Source organism: Musa acuminata, chromosome BXJ3-9, assembly GCF_036884655.1.
Source record: "Musa acuminata AAA Group cultivar baxijiao chromosome BXJ3-9, Cavendish_Baxijiao_AAA, whole genome shotgun sequence".
Classification (NCBI taxonomy): domain Eukaryota; kingdom Viridiplantae; phylum Streptophyta; class Magnoliopsida; order Zingiberales; family Musaceae; genus Musa; species Musa acuminata.
Window position 1 is genome coordinate 20,915,519 of NC_088357.1, and position 18,252 is coordinate 20,933,770.

At 33.7% G+C, this 18,252-nt stretch overlaps 1 protein-coding gene across 3 annotated transcripts; it reads right to left on the minus strand.

Annotated features, from left to right (window-relative positions):
- Nucleotides 1–11,805: 11,805 nt before the first annotated feature.
- On the minus strand, nt 11,806–17,976 carry LOC103998347 (kinesin-like protein KIN-7A). Of its 3 annotated transcripts, XM_009419797.3 has the most exons (15): nt 17,705–17,976; nt 16,587–16,844; nt 16,384–16,473; nt 16,187–16,287; nt 15,961–16,074; nt 15,792–15,873; nt 15,638–15,705; nt 15,476–15,535; nt 15,273–15,397; nt 14,446–14,644; nt 14,214–14,345; nt 13,996–14,091; nt 12,968–13,903; nt 12,543–12,868; nt 11,806–12,406 (listed from the first exon to the last, which is right to left on the minus strand). In XM_009419797.3, exons 2-15 carry the CDS (start codon nt 16,825–16,827, stop codon nt 12,076–12,078), a joined length of 2,901 nt encoding a protein of 966 aa, XP_009418072.2. In that variant the 5' UTR covers nt 16,828–16,844; nt 17,705–17,976; the 3' UTR covers nt 11,806–12,075. The 3 variants fall into 3 exon arrangements, with proteins under 3 accessions (XP_009418072.2, XP_018686835.2, XP_065023868.1); XM_018831290.2 differs by lacking the exon at nt 13,996–14,091; XM_065167796.1 differs by having other exon boundaries at nt 15,273–15,535.
- Nucleotides 17,977–18,252: the final 276 nt, after the last annotated feature.

Below are 18,252 nucleotides of genomic sequence, written 5' to 3' on the forward strand. Positions count from 1 at the left end.
TTTATATGACATAAAATAAAAAGGTATGCTTATATGAAATAATGTAAGTATCATGCTTGATGATTTTATATTTAAATTATGCATGATGATTTGAAGTAATGATAATTTTTGGGTAAATTATGGTTTATTGATCTTGATGATTAGATTTACTCTTTCGATTTTAAACCATGATGTATGGTTTTCATACGAAAAACTTGAGCATGCTTATATGAAATCAATCACTTAAATTGAAATAACTAAAACGAGGAAAATATTTTTTTGAAATTTTTTTTTCTCTATCTTATTGATTTTGATCAATCTATTTGTATCATTTTTATGAATCTCTTAAAAGTGACTTTGTTAATTTAACAAGTTGAATGATTTGAAGATTAATGATGATTTTTCTCTTGATTATAACTTGTGATATTTTTTATATGAATCATCATCTTGATTTCTCTATATTTGATACATGAGATTTCTCTATGAATCAAGATTTTATTTTTGAACTCCTATGTTTTTTCTTATCATTTTTCTAAAAAGGAGAAATTAATGAATCTATCTATGTCCTTTTTATGAATCTCTTGAAAATGATTTTGATTTGATGATTTGAATTTGAATGAGTTTTATTTTGATTTTTTGAGATTTATAACTAGAGGTTTTTTATACGTCAATCAAGATATTATATCATTTTTTTCTCCTATATGTTTTAGTTTGACAATTGCAAAAGAGAAAATAAATGATCAAAATGTTGATTTAATGATGAATGTTTGGTACCAACAATCATAAAGTGATAAATGCTTCAAAATATTGATTTAATATTTGATATCATGAATGCTTTATTATCATGCATGGGAGTAATGTTGAAGGTTTTGAACACCAATGTTAGTATCATGTATGATATGATAATCGATTTATTTTTTAGTATCAATGACAAAGGGGGAGATAAAGTTTGCTAGTTTGCATACTTCAAAGGAGAAGCAAAGATTGCTAACTTGCATATTTCAAGAAGCAAAAATTACTATCTTAAACATCTCAAATATTGCTAGCTTATATTTTTTTAAATATTGTAAAAATTTGCTAGCTTAAATGATGTAGAACTTACTATCTTGAATATCTCCAAGACTTGGTAGCTTGTAATATCAAGAGAAGCAATAGTGCTATGTTGCCTATCTCAATAAGCAAAATATGCTAAACTTGTACATATAGCAAAATTAAATTTTTGCTAGCTTGTATGATAATAAAACTGAAGATTATATTTATAATGCAATGATTTGAACTGTAATATGTCCTAAACACTTGATAGTTGAACTTCTCCTTTTTGTTGATGACAAAGGGGGAGAAGTATGATGTTATGCATCAGTTTATGATAACATGTTGCATGGATTTTTGAATCCAAGAGTTCTATCAATATGACATATTGATAGGGAGAGTTAAGGTTAACTTCGTCATCAATTGGTTGTCATCATCAAATAGGGGGAGATTGTTGAATTTCAACTTTTGATGATGAAACCAATTGATAGTATTTATAATTTAATCTACGTTTTGAGTGACGCAGGAAGCTTCGATCAGGGAGAGACAATTAAAGTAGAAAGAATCATATTGGGCCGGAGAAAAACACGTTAGAAGATTGGACGTCGCGTCGGAGGATCAGTTGATGTATCGACAAAAGGCTTCGGACCATGGTTTCGGGCATCGGGCCAAGAAGAGCAGATATTGCGCTAAGGATATCAAAGTTGCGGAGGTCAATTAGCTGATTGGGCAATAGGCCGCACGAGAGTACGATGCGCCAAAGAATCGAACGAAGCGTCGATGAACCAATGACGTATCGGACAATATGATTCATGCTTAGTAATAATTGTCTAGATCAAAGTGTCTTTTGTGTGTGTAGGATTAACTACGATAGTAAGACATAAAGTAAAATTAAGTCCTGGAGTAAAGAACGCGATTTCGTTTGGAGTTCGAGAGTTCGTCGGAAGTTTTGCCAGAATTGATCGAGAAGTCCAAGAGCTTGCCAAAGAAGCTCATCGGAACTCTCTAAGAAGATCATCATAAAGTCTAGGAGCTTGCCCGGAGTTTGTTAGAACATTGTCAAGAGATCGTCGGAAGTTCGCCGGAAGATCGCTAGAAGCTCGTCGAAAGAAACCTAGACTTACGGACTTTATTTAGCTTAGTAAATATCTTAAAATTCATAATTAGCATATAATTGAGATTAGAATTGGGCCAACCCAATTAGGGGATACTTGGGCCCAAGTTTGGGTTGTGTTAAGCCAAGAGAAAGGCCCAAATAGTGACAAAACAGGTGAAACCGTCGTGGCACAGGCTTCAAGAATATGTCAGGCAGTGGTACCGCCCATACATAGTCTTTTAGGCGGTGGTACCGCCCGGTGTCAGGCTGCAGGCGGTGGTATTGCCACCACCACCCAGACACAGTCTTCTAGGCGGTGGTACCGCCCGATGTCAGGCTACAAGCGGTGGTATTGCCCAGTGCAAGCAGTGGTACCGCCCATACCATGAAATTTTAGGGGATTTGAATTTTGGTTTTATTTTTGAAGTCTAGGCGATGGTACCGCCAGATGTCAGGCTACAAGTGGTGGTATTGCCCAGTGCAGGCGGTGGTACCGCCCATACCATGAAATTTTAGGGGATTTGAATTTTGGCTTCATTTTTGAAGTCATTTGGGGTCCATAAATACCCTAGCTATTCCTGCATGGAGTAGCAAGAAAAGTGAACAAAAACTCTGTGTTTCTAGAGTTGAACACCCTTGTAAAGTATATAGTCCCTCATCCTAAAGTTTAGAGACCATTATAAGGGAGAGAGTGTGAGGAAAGCTTTATAAAAAGGGGGTGTAAAGATTCTCTCTCAAGCCTGCAAAAGGCGAATAGAGTTGTAAAAAGGAGGTTGATCTTCGTCTATTAAAGGAAGATCGTTAGTGGATGTCGGTGGCCTCGATGGAAAGGGAATCAGCGGAGTGGATGCAGGTTACGACGACCGAACCACTATAAAAATTTGGTTTGTATTTCTATTCTTGCTATTTACCTTCAGTGCAAACTACTTACTTGCTTTACTTCCATTACGCTTACGAATACGATTTCAAAGTTAACATCTCTCCAAAACGATTTTCATCGAAATCGGTTTTAATCGAACGAATATTTTTTAAACCGACGTAATCTTTCTGCTGCATTAATTCACTAACCCCCCTCCCTCTTAGTGTCAGCTCGTTCCTAATAGTTTGCACAAAACAATATCAAGTCATAAATTTTAAAAATACGTATACATACAAAAATATCCTGAAGAGATCTAACTTGAGTTAGAAGTATATGAGAAAAAGATCCAAAAGATTGAATCATATGGCTATTTACCTAAGGATAACAAAGTTCTAGAATATAATGAGGTAGAAGAGATAAATGTAAGTGGTAAGAGAGCATGAGATAGAAGTGGATAAAGAAATTATTGTTGTTAAAAATTCAAAAGTTTCACAAAGGAAACGACCAATAGATTTACATATATATTTCAAAAATCAAATAAATTAGTACAAAGTCAACTAAGAACTGATAAACAAATATACATAATGCTTATAATAACAAAGCAAGAGCTCCTTTATCAAATAGGTATTACAGTCAATGTAACCTATTTAGATAGTTTTAAGTGTATGATTTAAGTAATTAGAAGGTATGATTCTAAATTAATACCTCTAAGTTATCATAAGCTAAGAGTTTCATATTTAAAAAATGAGTTGGATTAAATAAATAGTTTGCTAAATAGATAAAATGCTGACAAAATATGGTTGTTCAATTATATCAAATCCATCCACCGAGACAAAAAAAAGGATAATTAATGCAATTTGATTATTACTACTTTTTAGTATTTTGGATTGTTGCTGCAGTTTTAGAATCATGAATCATCACTAGTGGTATTTCAGATGAATCGTAAGTAAGAAACTCAAAACAGGATCTTGCATGGAAGGACACCTATCTCAAAGATCCGAAGGATCTTAATGTCAAGTCATCAAGACATACAAAATGTATGTCTTGCAATAATACAACGAGAGGTGGTATAGTTTGCACAAAACATTATCAAGTCATCAATTTTAAAAATTCGTCTACATGCAAAAATATCTTGAAGAGATTAAACTTCAGTTAGAAGCATACATGAATGAGAAAAAGATCCAAAATATTGAATTGTATGGCTATTTACCTAAGGATAACAAAGTTCTAGAATATAATGAGGTGGAAGAGATAAATGTAAGTGGTAAGAGGGCATGTGATAGTTGTGGAAAAAAAAAATATTGTTGTTAAGAATTTAAAAGTTTCACAATGGAAAGGACCAATAAATTTACATATATATTTTAAAAATCAAATAAATTAGTACAAATTCAAAGAAGAGTTGACAAATAAATATACATAATGCTTATAATAACAAAGCAAGAGCTCTTTTATCAAATAGGTATTATATTTAATGTAACCTATTTAGATAGTTTTAAGTGTATGATTGAAGTAATTGGAAGGCATGATTCTAAATTAATACCTCTAAGTTATCATAAGCTAAGAGTTTTATATTTAAAAACTGAGTTGGATTACATAAATAGTTCGATGAATGGATAAAATACTGACAAAATATGGTTGTTCAATTATATCAAATACATGCACCGATAAAAGACAAAAAAAGTATAATTAATTCTTTAGGTAATTGCTCAATAAGAATAATATTTATTAAGGTATATAATCATACTTGGGCTTTGAACACAATGAAATAATTCACATGCAATAATGAATTGATAAAGTATGGTGTTACACAATTTGTCACTTTAATCCTGATATTACACAGAGTATTCATAAGCAAAAAAACAATCTTAGAAATATATTTATATTGGAGAAATGGGTTAAAAGTAAATAGACAAAAGTGATAAAAAGCAAGTGAGCAATTGATACCATTTTGATGTCATTATTTTGAAATTATATAGTTTATATACGAAAAATGATAGACCCTCATGTTCGAACCAAAAGCTAGTAAACAATAAGAAAAACCTAATAAAGGAATGTATTTTTGAGACTATGGATAGAGCCAAAAAAAAAATAATTCAAAATTTTTTTGGTCGAAGTGAAGAAAAATATAAAGATATCTTTATAATCATTTATAGAATATAAAAATATCAACTTCATCATCCACTATATGCAGTTAGACACTATTTAGATTCATAATTTTTTTTATAAAAGCACTTCTATTAAGTTTGATACATAAGTTATATCTGAGTTATTTGAGCGTATTACTGGTTTTCAACATTCAAATTCAATCACAAATGAATTATCTTTATATAAGAAGGTTAATGGTATGTTTGAAATCCTAATGATAATTTGATCAAGGGCTATTATGTCCCCAAGTTTTTATAATTTCATGTGATTAACATTATATAAATTGTTAAGGTACAGTTGAATTTAAATTGACAACTGAATAATGGTGCTTATTTCGAAGTACTACACCAAACTTATAGCAATTAAATATAAAAATTTTGAGCTTGACTTGTAGCACTATAGTTTATGAGCAAAATTAGAGTCTTTTCAAGAATATAAATATATAAAATATTTTAATTCTAACTAAATTATTATTTTTAGATTTTAATATAACTAAATGGATATTTAATTTGTATGATATAATATTGCAAATATCAAGTATAATCAAGCATGTAATTTGTCAAACAAGATTGATTTGATTTTATTGGATGATATAGATGATTTAAATGAATAGTTGGTGGGATAAATAGATGTAAATTTGAAAAATACTAAAAATTATCCTTCCTTGTACTATGATAATTTGATATGAGGAGATATAGTAAAAGCTTGAGGCATTAGAGAAATAAAGACATAAAGAAAAAAAAAAAAATGAATGCAAAGGATTTAGGCTTAGGCGATTATGGAAGATGAGGAAACGATGGAAATAAAGAAGGAAGAAGAGGAAGATGGTGACAAGATTGAAGATGATGAATTGGATGTTAATGATCTTTGATATTAATCTTATTTTATTTTATTATTTTTAAAGTTAGATATATAAGTAATATAGTTTGGTAGGATACAACTTTCATGTGTTATTTTAGTTTTAGTTTATATTTATTTATTAATCATGATATATAATTTAAAAATTATAATATTTGGAAATTGTCTTGTTTCGTTTGGGCAATTGATATCTAACGCTTTTGACAACAACAGTGATAAAGATGGAATCAAGTCGAAGAAAGAAAAAAATGATAAGAAAGTAAAAGTTTATATTGTCTATTCTAAAAGCTTCAGTGTTTTTTGGGGGCCTGATGTCTTAATATCGCTGTCGCCCTCAGCCTCATATCTCTCTCTCTCTCTCTCTCTCTCTCTCTCTCTCTTGGTCTCGCTTTCCCATTCCCCCTAATTTTTTTACATAGCTACTTGGGTGCAATCATGGGGGCACCAACACAATCCGAGGTCTTTTCGGTGAGATTTTAATCTGGTGGTGACCAATAATAACATCAAGAATTCTTGATAGTTTACAAGAGGCAATGGGTTGACAACCTTTGAGACCAAATATATTAATGTGTAACAATATGGAAAAACACAATTTGGCAAATGTTTTTGGATTACACAACAGTATCCTATGAACTTAACTTTTGTAGGATTTTTTTTTCCATATTTTAGAATAAGTAAATTGTGGTAATAAGTCTATGAAATTGAAAACCATAATTACAGTATTAATATTTTTAATAATAGATAAAATTATAATTCAATAATATTAACATTTCTTAAGATCCTAGTTCATTAGATTGACTAATTCTTAAAAAAGCTAAATATTTGTTTCTTCAACAAATATTTTTAATTATTGAAGGTCAGATTGGGATTTTTAATTATTTGTTTCTTAAACAAATATGTTTCTTAAGCTAGTTTATTAAAGTGCAGCTTGGGATGCACAAATGTCAGATTTTTAATTAGAAACTCATGTTAGTAAGATATAGTACAGAAATTTCATGTGGTGTTCAAGAATATGATGACAATGAAGCTACTAAAAATACTATTAAGAATATGACTACTAAAAATACTAGTAAAATAGTCAAACATCCTAACCAACTAGACTAAGATAAAAAGAGGACTTTGGACTTTGAATCCAATAATTGGAGTTCAAAATTTTTTAAACTTATTAAAGATCGTGGATTCAAGATATCTTTTTAATATTTTAAATATGAATATGATACTAATGTATCAAACCAATTTACTAAAGATTTAAGATTAAAGATTTAAGATTTAAGACTTCAACTTATGTATATTTAAATATTAACGATGAACCTAACTCAAAATTGATAATATTATAATTCAACGAATAATCCAGGATCCAATCACGAAAAACACTCAAATCAAAATTCACTTATATAATCCACAATTCATAAAATCTGTGCAGTTTATAATCATACCATTGTATCACTTAATGATTCACAAAATCTAAAGTCAACTTAACTAAACCATAACCACATTATAAATCCATAAGCGTGACAATCTATACAATCACAGAACCAACATATACCACAAGTTTATATCATTACACAACTTAAACTTAACATTTTCAAAATCACGATATAAGAGGTACTTTCCAAATATTTACAAGATACATCAATCTAGATTTGTCATTGATATTACATTACACACAAAAGGAACTTATACAACATCAACTTATTAAATACGAAATATTTGCCCCAAAATATTCTAGCTCTCTACTGCCTCAACCCAATTTACATATTTTAGCAAGCGGTAAGCTATCCTGAAAATTTTATATAACAACGGGGTGAGCATATAAAGCTCAGGAAGTGGCTAACATATCTATAGCAAAGAGGATAGTTTTCAAACAAATAATGTATCAAAAATACAAAACAAAGATACAAGATGAAAACAGAGGCATGTTTTGTTTGAATGCAGAATTACAATGTTGTTTCGTTCAAAGCATATTTTGTTCATATAATCGAGGAAAGGTAATCGGAGTATATCATTGGCATAAGGAGCATATCCATGGCATATCATATTTTTCGAGACATAACAAAGACATATAAACATTTTGGAAACATATCAAAGAACAATACATGAATAGAAGCTCAAATGTCACATGACGTTGCATTCATTTCATTCTTATCCAAAGCATACATAGAAACACAACCAAAACCTTAGATATCATGTCAAACATATAGAAGGTGAAGTGGGATCATAACATAATATGATCAATCCATTTTTAAATGACCACCAAACATAAGTCTTCCACGTCTGAGTGAAGTCATAGGAGACCGGCAGAGCATCGCAGGCTCTAAGCATAACTCCCTTTACCATTTCTAGCATAGGTTCACATTTATCGCACAAACACCGGAGTACAAAAGGATAGTGAACAATAAAAATTGGGACATATCGAAAATATATGCGGAAACAACGGAATGCATGTGCCTATACGAAACATTGCGATACAAACTTGAACTTTACATAATAAATACAGGTATACAAATAATTGAAGGACAAAAGTATATAGGAATTCAAGACAACAATCTAAAGCTTAACTTAAGTAAGAGTTTTTGCTGAAATCGATTTCCAAAAAGAAGAAACAAGAGGAGGCAAAATCAACCAAAGCTCGATTCTAGTAGAATTTAAGAGGTAGATTGTATAAATTATTTAGACAACCAATTATGCTCCAATTTATATAAAATATATGTCATTCGAAAGATGTGTTAATCTATTTTCAGATAAATCAAGTTTTGCTAAAATTAAATTTTACAATAGAGAGTTACAAATAATTTCGTTGTGAAAGGTTTGAAAACATCAGTTCTGTTTTACTGAATCCACAAGGTTGATAAAAATAGATGTTTTCGGTTTGCATTTGTATTCCAAAAAATTCAAATCAGATAAGCACAGAAATATGTTTGAGTCTAGTTTTCAATAAATCATATTTTGCATAAATCTGAGTTCCCAACAGAAAGTTATAAAGGTAAGAAATTATAGTCCCTATTTTGTAAAATCTGTAGGGTTAATTGAAACAGAAGTCTGAGTAGGCATTTAAACTCTAAATCATTCAATCTCGGTATCAAAATAAAGATCTTTAAGTCTACTTTCAAATGAATTAGACTTTACCTAAATCAGAGTTTAGTGCTAAAAGTTAGGTTTAAAACAGTACATAGAGGTCAGATTACTGAAAAATTATAGATTAATGGCTTTGTATCAAAATGAAAGAAAGGTTTGGTTCTAAGCTGAAATATTTTGAATTATATAGAATTAAAATGAAAACAGATATTAGGATTTCTGTGGGATGAGATTAGAACACTTGCCTTGGAATAGTTTGATTCCCAAATATGAGAAAATTGATGCAAAACCTCAAGCTCTTCTTTTTCTTCTTCTCTTTTCTTCCCTTCTCTTCTCTTCTCAAATCCACGCTTTGAGTTTTGTTTTCTTTAATCTTTTATCAAATTATTTGGGTTTGACTAATACAAGGGTTGCAAGGTGTCAAGCATGCATGAAAGGGCTTATGTGTCATCCATAGAATCAATAAAAGTGGCATATTTAGGTTAGCTAGTGACACATATCCTTTTTTTTTTAACTTAAATATGAATATTTCATAAATCATATCAAACTTCTAATATTTACTCTTAGGTCCATAGCCATAAACTTCTAAAATAATATTATTTAATATAAAAAATTATTAAATAATTCTCATATTTACAAATAAGAATTCACTAATTTTTTTTTAAATGAGAGATGTTACAGTACCAAACTAATTTATCAAAGATTAAGGCATCTTGAAACAAATTCCATATATATATATATATATATATAAGGAGGAGGATAGTTGTATTCATTGGTTTCTCTGTGGTAGTCACATTACTAAAGACTCTCAGTACGATATGTAATTTATGATTCATGAGCTACCTCAAATGGCACCGGCCTTGGCTGATGTCATTGTTTGATGAGGTTGGAAGATGTATATACTAAAATATCAACTATAGCTCAGATTTATAGGGATGGATGATGGATTATCAGGATGATTTCCTTTGACTATAATATTAAAACTGATACCCTGATTGGTGTTTTTTCATAACAATATTTGTGTATTTCTTTACAGTTAGTATAAGTACATAACTGAAATATGCAATGTAAAGACCATAATCTTCATGCAGCAATAAGAAATAATAAAATAAATAAATGTACCATCATCATCATCATCTTCATCTACCCATTTATCCCAATCAAAAATAAAATAATGGGTAGAAAAAGTATGATATATCAATTTATAACTGTAAAAGAAAATCTCACCTCTTAATTTACTTTATCATAAAGATCAATTTTTAGCTCACAACTCTTGTTTTCAGCAACAGAAGTTTCTGTAGAATTTTTTTTATAAAAAAATGCCATTAGGTTCAACATTAACTTTCACATCTCTAGTGTCAAGCAATCGTTTACATTATAGTTAATTACATTAACTAAATTATAGTTAATTACATTAACTAAAATGACCCAAGCATAAGATTGAGCTAATTACATTGTAGTTTGTCACCTGTACTATCTCGATCTCTATACTTTAAAAAAATTATATTATCAATTCATCTTACAGAGACCTAGAGATCGAGATACTAAATGTGACTAACCACAAAGAGTAATATGTAATTAGTCCACAAAACTTGAAAGTAAGATAAGGACAATCGATCACGTGATTATTAGAATAAATAATATTTCTTGGATGATGACTGCAGCAAAGACTCAACAAGAGAAAAATCCTAAAGAAGCAATGGAAAATTCAGATTGTGAAAGGAAAGCACACACCTTATGTTCTCGAACCCTTTCGGTGATGAAGCATGTGAATGATTGGCGATGTCTAAATCTCTCGTCGCATGCCTAGGACATTTAACTGTGTCCCTTGAGACGGTGCTTTTAAATCTTACGAGGGCTCATACGATTATGTTCACTTTCAACAGAGCCTTAAAATGAAATACACATATGTGAATTGTATGTTAAGTTATTAGAATGAGATATCTTTATCATTGCTAAACATTTGGACGGTTTGAGATTTAGTTTGAAGATAGGAGGACCCTTTGGAAAGAAAGCGATTTTAGTTATTGTGAGTATCGATATCTACTCCATAGCTCTCATGCTCAAGTTTATATATATATATATATATATATATATATATATATATATATATATATATATATATATATATATATATATATATATATATATATATATATATATATTATATATAGGATATTCAGTTATCTTAAGCAGAAGAAAAACAGCTCGATCTTAAATAATTCGAGCAAAAAAAAAAAAAGGATGCAGCTCATGGTTATCCCACTTGTTTCATTGATGATCAAGAGTTAGACAATGTATGAGTTATCCCACTTGTTTCAAACATATTAGTGGCAATTGATTCATAAAATTATTAGAGTTATTATTAAGAAGATGACAAGTTCATTTTGAGAACTTAAAAAACAAATTTGGGACTAAATTTTAATTCTCGATATAATGCTTTCCAACAATGGAAAAAAGAAAAAGGTAAATCAGAGAAGAAATATTAGATAGGAAGCACGATAATAAATGGAGTCACAAAGGGCATCCAACCAAAGGAGGAGGAAAAGGAGCAACACCAAATGCTTTCCTGATACTAACTAGCAATCATTCTAGTTGGCTTAGACTCTCAGTCCATCAAATCTAAACGAAAAAATTGAAAAAGATAAACAATTATTAAATCTCTATATTCGTACTTTTTTGGGATTGAAAGTTTAAAAACCAACCTCAAGTCAATATTTCCTACTTATATTTCTGTTGAAAGCCATAAACACCGATCGCAGCATTCAAAAAAATTCAAATGATAGAAGAGGTTTTTGTAATAAATGCTCCTTCAGCTGCACAGTTTATGTACACAGATAGATACATACATGAATGATCTCTCTCGTCTTCAGAGTTCACTTCCATTGGATTCCCATGTTTCCTAAGTGAAATCAATAATTTGTGTGGGCTTTGCTTGTGTTGTGTGTGTCAGGAACCTCATTTCTGAAGAGTTCAGTCCATCATCAGCAGGAAGGACATTGTCATCTCTAGTCGTTATGTGATGACTCTCCGATCACAGCCCTAGCAAGTTTGATATGGGCTGCCATCCAAGAAGCCATGGCTTCTTGCTTGCTGGCAGTGCAAAGTTCAGCTCGAACATCTCCTTGGCCATATTATTTCCTCCCTCACAGAAACCGACCAGCCTGGCCACTATGTCAGCACTTTCTTCGATGTGTGCTGCATCATTTGGATCTGTCCACAGCTTGCTCACCAACTGAAGCTTTCTCTGCTTCCCTTCAAGGGGCACTTGCCACTTGATGTATAGCCGCTCTCGCTCATCCTCTGTCAATCTCGATTGCAGCCTCTTGGCAAGGAATTCTCTTTCATGTCTCAATGCTTTGATACTGCAACGCAACGAAAATCCAGCAATTAGACCAGGATCACAAGTTACATGTCCAGTGTCTTTGAATGTTTGGAAAAATTGTAAAGAGGAAAACAATATTGTGTTGTAATAACAATGCGTGCTCAAATTGTCTGCACCTTGATGACAGAGAAATTGGATCATCCCCCGTCGGAGCAGGACTCGCATTTCCCACTTCATCGAAGTGCTCTTGGAGCCATGTCAATCTCCTGACCTCTACTTCAATGTATATCTGATCCGCTGGATCACCTCTGAATAGCAAATAAAACTGAGTGCGATGTATTATCGATACGTGGCAAACATCCCATAGATGTATAATCTGCTGCATTTGTTCCTCGAATCTGGACTTCCATGCAGCAGGGGATTTTTCTAGATCTGAAATATTCTCTTCACATTCTTCACCATCATCATACCCTGAAGCCTCGTTAGCTTCTAATTCCAACACCTGAGACCATTAAAATGAGATCAACATGAAAACTAACAGCCTGCCTATAAAGATACAGAACCTAATAACGAACAGTTGAGATGGAAGTTAGCTTCAGACCTGGCAAACTAACAGCTGCTTTTGATACTGAAGCTTAGCAACACGTTCTTTCAATTCTATGACATATGCTCTTATGCTCCTCACATTTTCCTCCGCAGCATTCTGGAACATCTTTTGCATCTTTTTCATGTTTACCGAACTGGAACGCTGATAGCGTGGTGTTTCATCCCTTGATGAGATGTCTCCACCATCCTCGCTCTTGGATGGTGTGACTTTCTCTGAACCTGAAATGTTCTCATGGGATTCCGTATCATTTTCTCGAACTTTGTTCTCCACCTCAGAATCCAACACCCGCCGGGAAGATGAGAGAGGAGAGCATGGTGCTCTTATGATGTGTGGTCGGTTTGCATTGCTGCTCATGGTCAAAGGAAACATCTTCTTCTTCTTGAATTGCAACTTTGAAGACTTTGTATTCGTCTCAACAGAACAATTGCTGTTTGGAAGAGACATCACTAGCTTGTCTAAAGATTTTTGGACATTTTCCAGCTTTTCCTCGAGATTGGCAATGGAATTGCCCTGTGTATGGAGTCTTGTAATCTCGTCTTTCAGGTTTGCTCCAGCATTCTGGCTCATATCCTCATTGCAAAGGCCAACCTCTTTACTCAGACATCTAAAAGCACGCATCTCCCTTATTTCTGCTTGAAGTTTGGCAATGGTTTCAGCGGCATCTTGGTTACCAAGTCTGTGGCAAGCCACCTCTTTCTGCAAAACTTCAAGTGCTTGGTTTGCTTCCTCTCCAAGCTGCTCCTGTAATTGTTCGAGCTTGCGAATTTCATGCACGAGCATGGATGGAATAGTCGATGATTGCCTCGTTGGATTTCTCACACGTTCAACTTTCCCATGACCCTTTTCACCGGTATATGGTGATGGTGATGTCCCAGAAAAGGTGAGAGATTTTACAACTCGCCGAGGTGATGATTCACATGGATTTAAACCCTGAAGAGAAGTATTGCCGAACAAAATTTATACATGATGAAGATTGCAACGGGAAAATAGTAGTTGATACTAATCGCATGAAAGACTTTTACCGCTATATGACCATCACTAACTTTCCGTTGTAATTCATCCAACTGTAATTGGGCAAGATCTCTTTCTCGCTTTAGTTCTTCCATTTCCATTTCCATCTAATTATGTGACAATAAGATCATGCTCTTAAACTCTATTTTGTCATGATATGTTCATAAACATTTGGCTTATAATATAGACGAGAAAAGATGATGGTCATAATTAGAAGCATTAAAATTACCCGCTTAATTTTCAACTCTTTCTCCATCAGAAGGGCCTCAGGGCATGCAGAGGTTTCTGGAGTGCGCAATTCTGCTTCGAGTCTTGCAACTTCCTTTTGCAGCTGTTTAACCATCTGTTTGTCTGATACAACCTGATTGACAAAAAAACATTTTATTGCAAGACTTACAAGGACTAGTACTTGTGTGCAATTGAACAAATGCGAACATCTCTAGTTTCAGTATTTTACATACCACATTAACTTGTGCTGAGTTGGTAACTTCCTTAGCACAAGTCGCAAAGAATAATGTATTTCGAGATTGTTCTACATGGCTTATTGCTGGACTCAGAGTACAGATAATGGCAGTCCTCGCATTCCCTCCTAAAGAGCTCTGTAATATACGTGTTATTTTTGAATTTCTGTACGGAATATGGACACCTCGCTTCCCTTGACTGCAAACAGAAAATAGATAACATGAAACCTCAATTTTCAGATCTGATATTGCATTTCAATCAATCGTAGTCTCCCTGAACCAACATGTAAGAAAATTTATTTTTTTCTCAGAAGTCAGAACATTATTTAATTGCTGCATCATGCAGAACCAAACTACACATATTGCAAGTGTTGAAAGAACTTGAACGAAGCAGAAACAAAAGGCATGCTGCTTGTATAAGTGCAGAACAATAACCGAACATATCCAGGTTAAAGATTTTCATGCCTTCCTGGTTCCTATAAATTGCCTCCAATAACAGGAATATAACACAGGGCCACCATGTGCAAATCTAAAATTTTATATTATGCTATTCAATTGTCTCATCCAATTCATCAAGAGCCTAAAAACATTTTTTTTTGGAGAAAAGAAGGGTTCAGACGACCTTCCACTTATCTACAGTCACCTGCTTGATTTATTCAAAAGAATCGATTTAGTGGTGTTCCTCTACACTTTTGCCCAGGATTAAATGATTCTTGGTGGTGTTCAGTAAATCTAATGTTTCACGAATCATGTTTATCAACCACAATTTGTGGTATAGTTCTTATTCTACCCAAAGTTGTCTAAATTTACTTTCTAGAAATCATTACCTCAATGTTCTAATTACTGTTGTAAGATTCAACAAGCTTCGATTTATATGGCAGCCTTCTTTAAGCCTAGCACCACTTGCATGAGTTTGTCCAGCTCTTTCACTTCCCGCAAGGTCCACAAAGTTCTGCAGAAAACAATTATAAGCCCAAATGCCACAGTGAACAAAGAAATTAGTATTGTTGAACCAATAAGAATAGTTCACCAGGCTAGCGACAAAAGATTTCACACAGTCTGAATTCTCACGTAGGGTACTTTCCACTGTCTGTGAAATAAAAATATAAAATAGTATGTTATTATTTATAAGCTTTCCATATCCAGTATAAACATCATATAGTAAAGTAAAAGAAAAATCAAGTAGCAGTACCAGCCTTATTATTTGGTGTGATCTGGAGCTGTTATCGTTCAAAGCAGTTTCACCAACTTGCCGTTGTGCTGTCAAACATCAAATACTGATTATAAATTTAGTCACCTTTAGTACAACTTTTAAATGGAGATGATACAAGAAAATGTCAGTTAACCTTCACAAGTTCCAATTAGATATCTCAGATGCTGACTATCTTTTGCCATTTCTTCTTCCAATTTATCAACAATAGTTCCTCTCTGTGCAGATAAAAGGAATAAAACATGGTTAACCTCATAAGGACAGTAGTAAATCGTACTAATAAATATGATGAAACTGTGAAGTACCTCAGGATCATCTAGCAAGCGAAGGGCGCCAGAATCTGGTTTAAGCAGATCCCTTACTATCTCGTTGTATATCTCCATAGCAGAAATTTTTATGGTAAAGTCTCTCTCTGGAGTCTGGATTCCATAAAATAAAGAAAAACAAGAAAGAAAAAGGAAGATGAACTGAAAATGTGTTTTGCATAAAAACATATGACAAAAGGATATATAAATGTTTCAGAAATCTTACATTATTTATGTGCTTGTAAATATCATTCACCGCATTCTCAGTTATTCCCCTCATGGTAAATGTTTTTCCACTGCTAGTCTGCCCATAAGCAAAGATGGTAGCTGCAGACATAATAGTACGGTTGTCACAAGAATCTTTAAGAAGTAATACGGACAAAATATAATTTTAGATAGGATTAGTCTCCCACTGATGCATACCATTGATTCCTGTCAGTGCTGATAATGCAACATTCTTGGCTCCTTCTTCATAGACTCTCTCAGTCAAACAAGTTGGTCCAAATACTTTGTCTGGCACAATAAGACCAAGGCACAGAGTATATTCCCATTAGGAATAATGTTTAGTCTATATATCCTGGATCCAAGATAAATGAAGTGGAGCTAGAACTAATTTCCAAATGTACCAAAAGTGTAGGAAGATGGTGAATTGAAGCGGTCCTGAGATGACATCTTGAACACAATTTTGTTGTCATCGATACATTCCCATGCTTCTTGGTCCTTTAGTGACAGTTCCTTTCTACTCAGAGGTCTCACACGTACAGTGACAAAAATCTTCTCCTCCTTGACTCTGGAGCCTCCAGGGGTACATACTGACATCTTTTCGACCTTCGAGACCGGGGTACTAGGTGGCTTAGCTGCTGTCATTTTTGTGAATAACCTAGCTGAAATCGTCACAATTATTTTAATTCTATGGGGAAGCTAGTAAAATATGATACACAAACCTCCCTTGTTTCACTGACGTAAACAATTGCAGACTAGTGTTAGATCATATATACTGATGAAGTGAAAAAGAAAAAAGAGACAAATTCAGTAGTTAAATCACCACTAAACTCCTGTTCCAAGAACTAAAAGTTGCTTTTAATTTAAATTCTGAACAGGCATGACGTCAGTGCCTGTTTCTTGCATATCAAAGTTTCAGAGGAAACCAATATATAACATAAGCAAGCAGAAATTGCAGGATGATCAGTTTGGAAAATGACATGCTCGAACATGGACAAGTGTCAGCAATGAGCATTTACAGGATGCAATAAACAGTTTTCGCTCACTTCTAATCAACCAAGCGACAGATAAAGCAGATCAAAGTTCAAAGCTTGGAAGTTAGCTTTTTCTTAGCCTTCATGCTTCTAAATATCTCAAACATTTAGAATTACACCTTTTCTTCCAGATATCTCCAGCCTCATCCTTTTCCGTCACCTTTTCTTTTATCCTCTAAAAGGCTCATTTTGTTTTAGAAGATCCATGAAGCTCCATTTTCCGCTTCTGATCTATTCTCTTGTGCTCATCATCAGAACATTCATATCAAGACAAGCAAAACTTAGACGAGTTCCGTGTCCTCTCTCTGAGTTCATTGAGCGAGACGACGAGAGCAGCTAAGCAAACAAATTTGCAATAAACAAGCAGTAAAAGCAACAAACACCCCAGAATAAACCCTAAAGGAGAAACCGAGAAAACAGAGCAAGAATATAAAATCGTCACAATCCGTCAATAAGAGAAGATCGAGAACAATTGGAAAGAAATGTACCGAGATCGAAGGCAAGAGGCCTAGTCGGGGGTCAAATTGCGGGATGCCGCGCCGCTCGAACCCCTGATTCGTGCGCGGCGCGGTGACAAGCCGATCAGAAAAAGCAAAGGAAGGACGCGATCCGCAGTCGGGCACGGAGAAGAAATTGGGAGGAACCAGTGCGAAATGGGGCCTTTTGTGATCGACCAAGGTTGCAGCAAAAGAGACAATGCGTTACGAACTTGAGAGTGTGAGCTTAAGATTTGGGAAACGGAGAACGAATGGGATTTTGTTTGAGGGAGGGTAACAATAATAATAGGAGAGAGAGGCGGTCGTTTGAAATGCGGAACGCCAACGGCTAGTTCCGGGTATACGTGCGCGTCGATTTTATGGGGCCGAGTGGGCGAGTTAGTCGCCGTCGCCGAGCGCGTATTATTATTACTATCGCTCGTGGATTCTGCCTACCTACATGAACGCTGAACCCGCTTGCGTCTTACGCGGATGAGTTACGCGCAAAATTGGTTCTCACCGGACATCTCACCCGCTGCCATCTCAGCGCGTGACAATCC

Coding starts and splice junctions, on each gene's coding strand:
- LOC103998347 (XM_065167796.1), bottom strand. CDS start 16,827: ATGACAGCAGCTAAGCCACCTAGTACCCCGGTCTCGAAGGTCGAAAAG. Junction 16,288..16,383: donor AGCACTGACAGGAATCAATG/GTATGCATCAGT, acceptor TTATGTCTGCAG/CTACCATCTTTGCTTATGGG. Junction 14,092..14,213: donor AAGAGTTGAAAATTAAGCGG/GTAATTTTAATG, acceptor TCACATAATTAG/ATGGAAATGGAAATGGAAGA.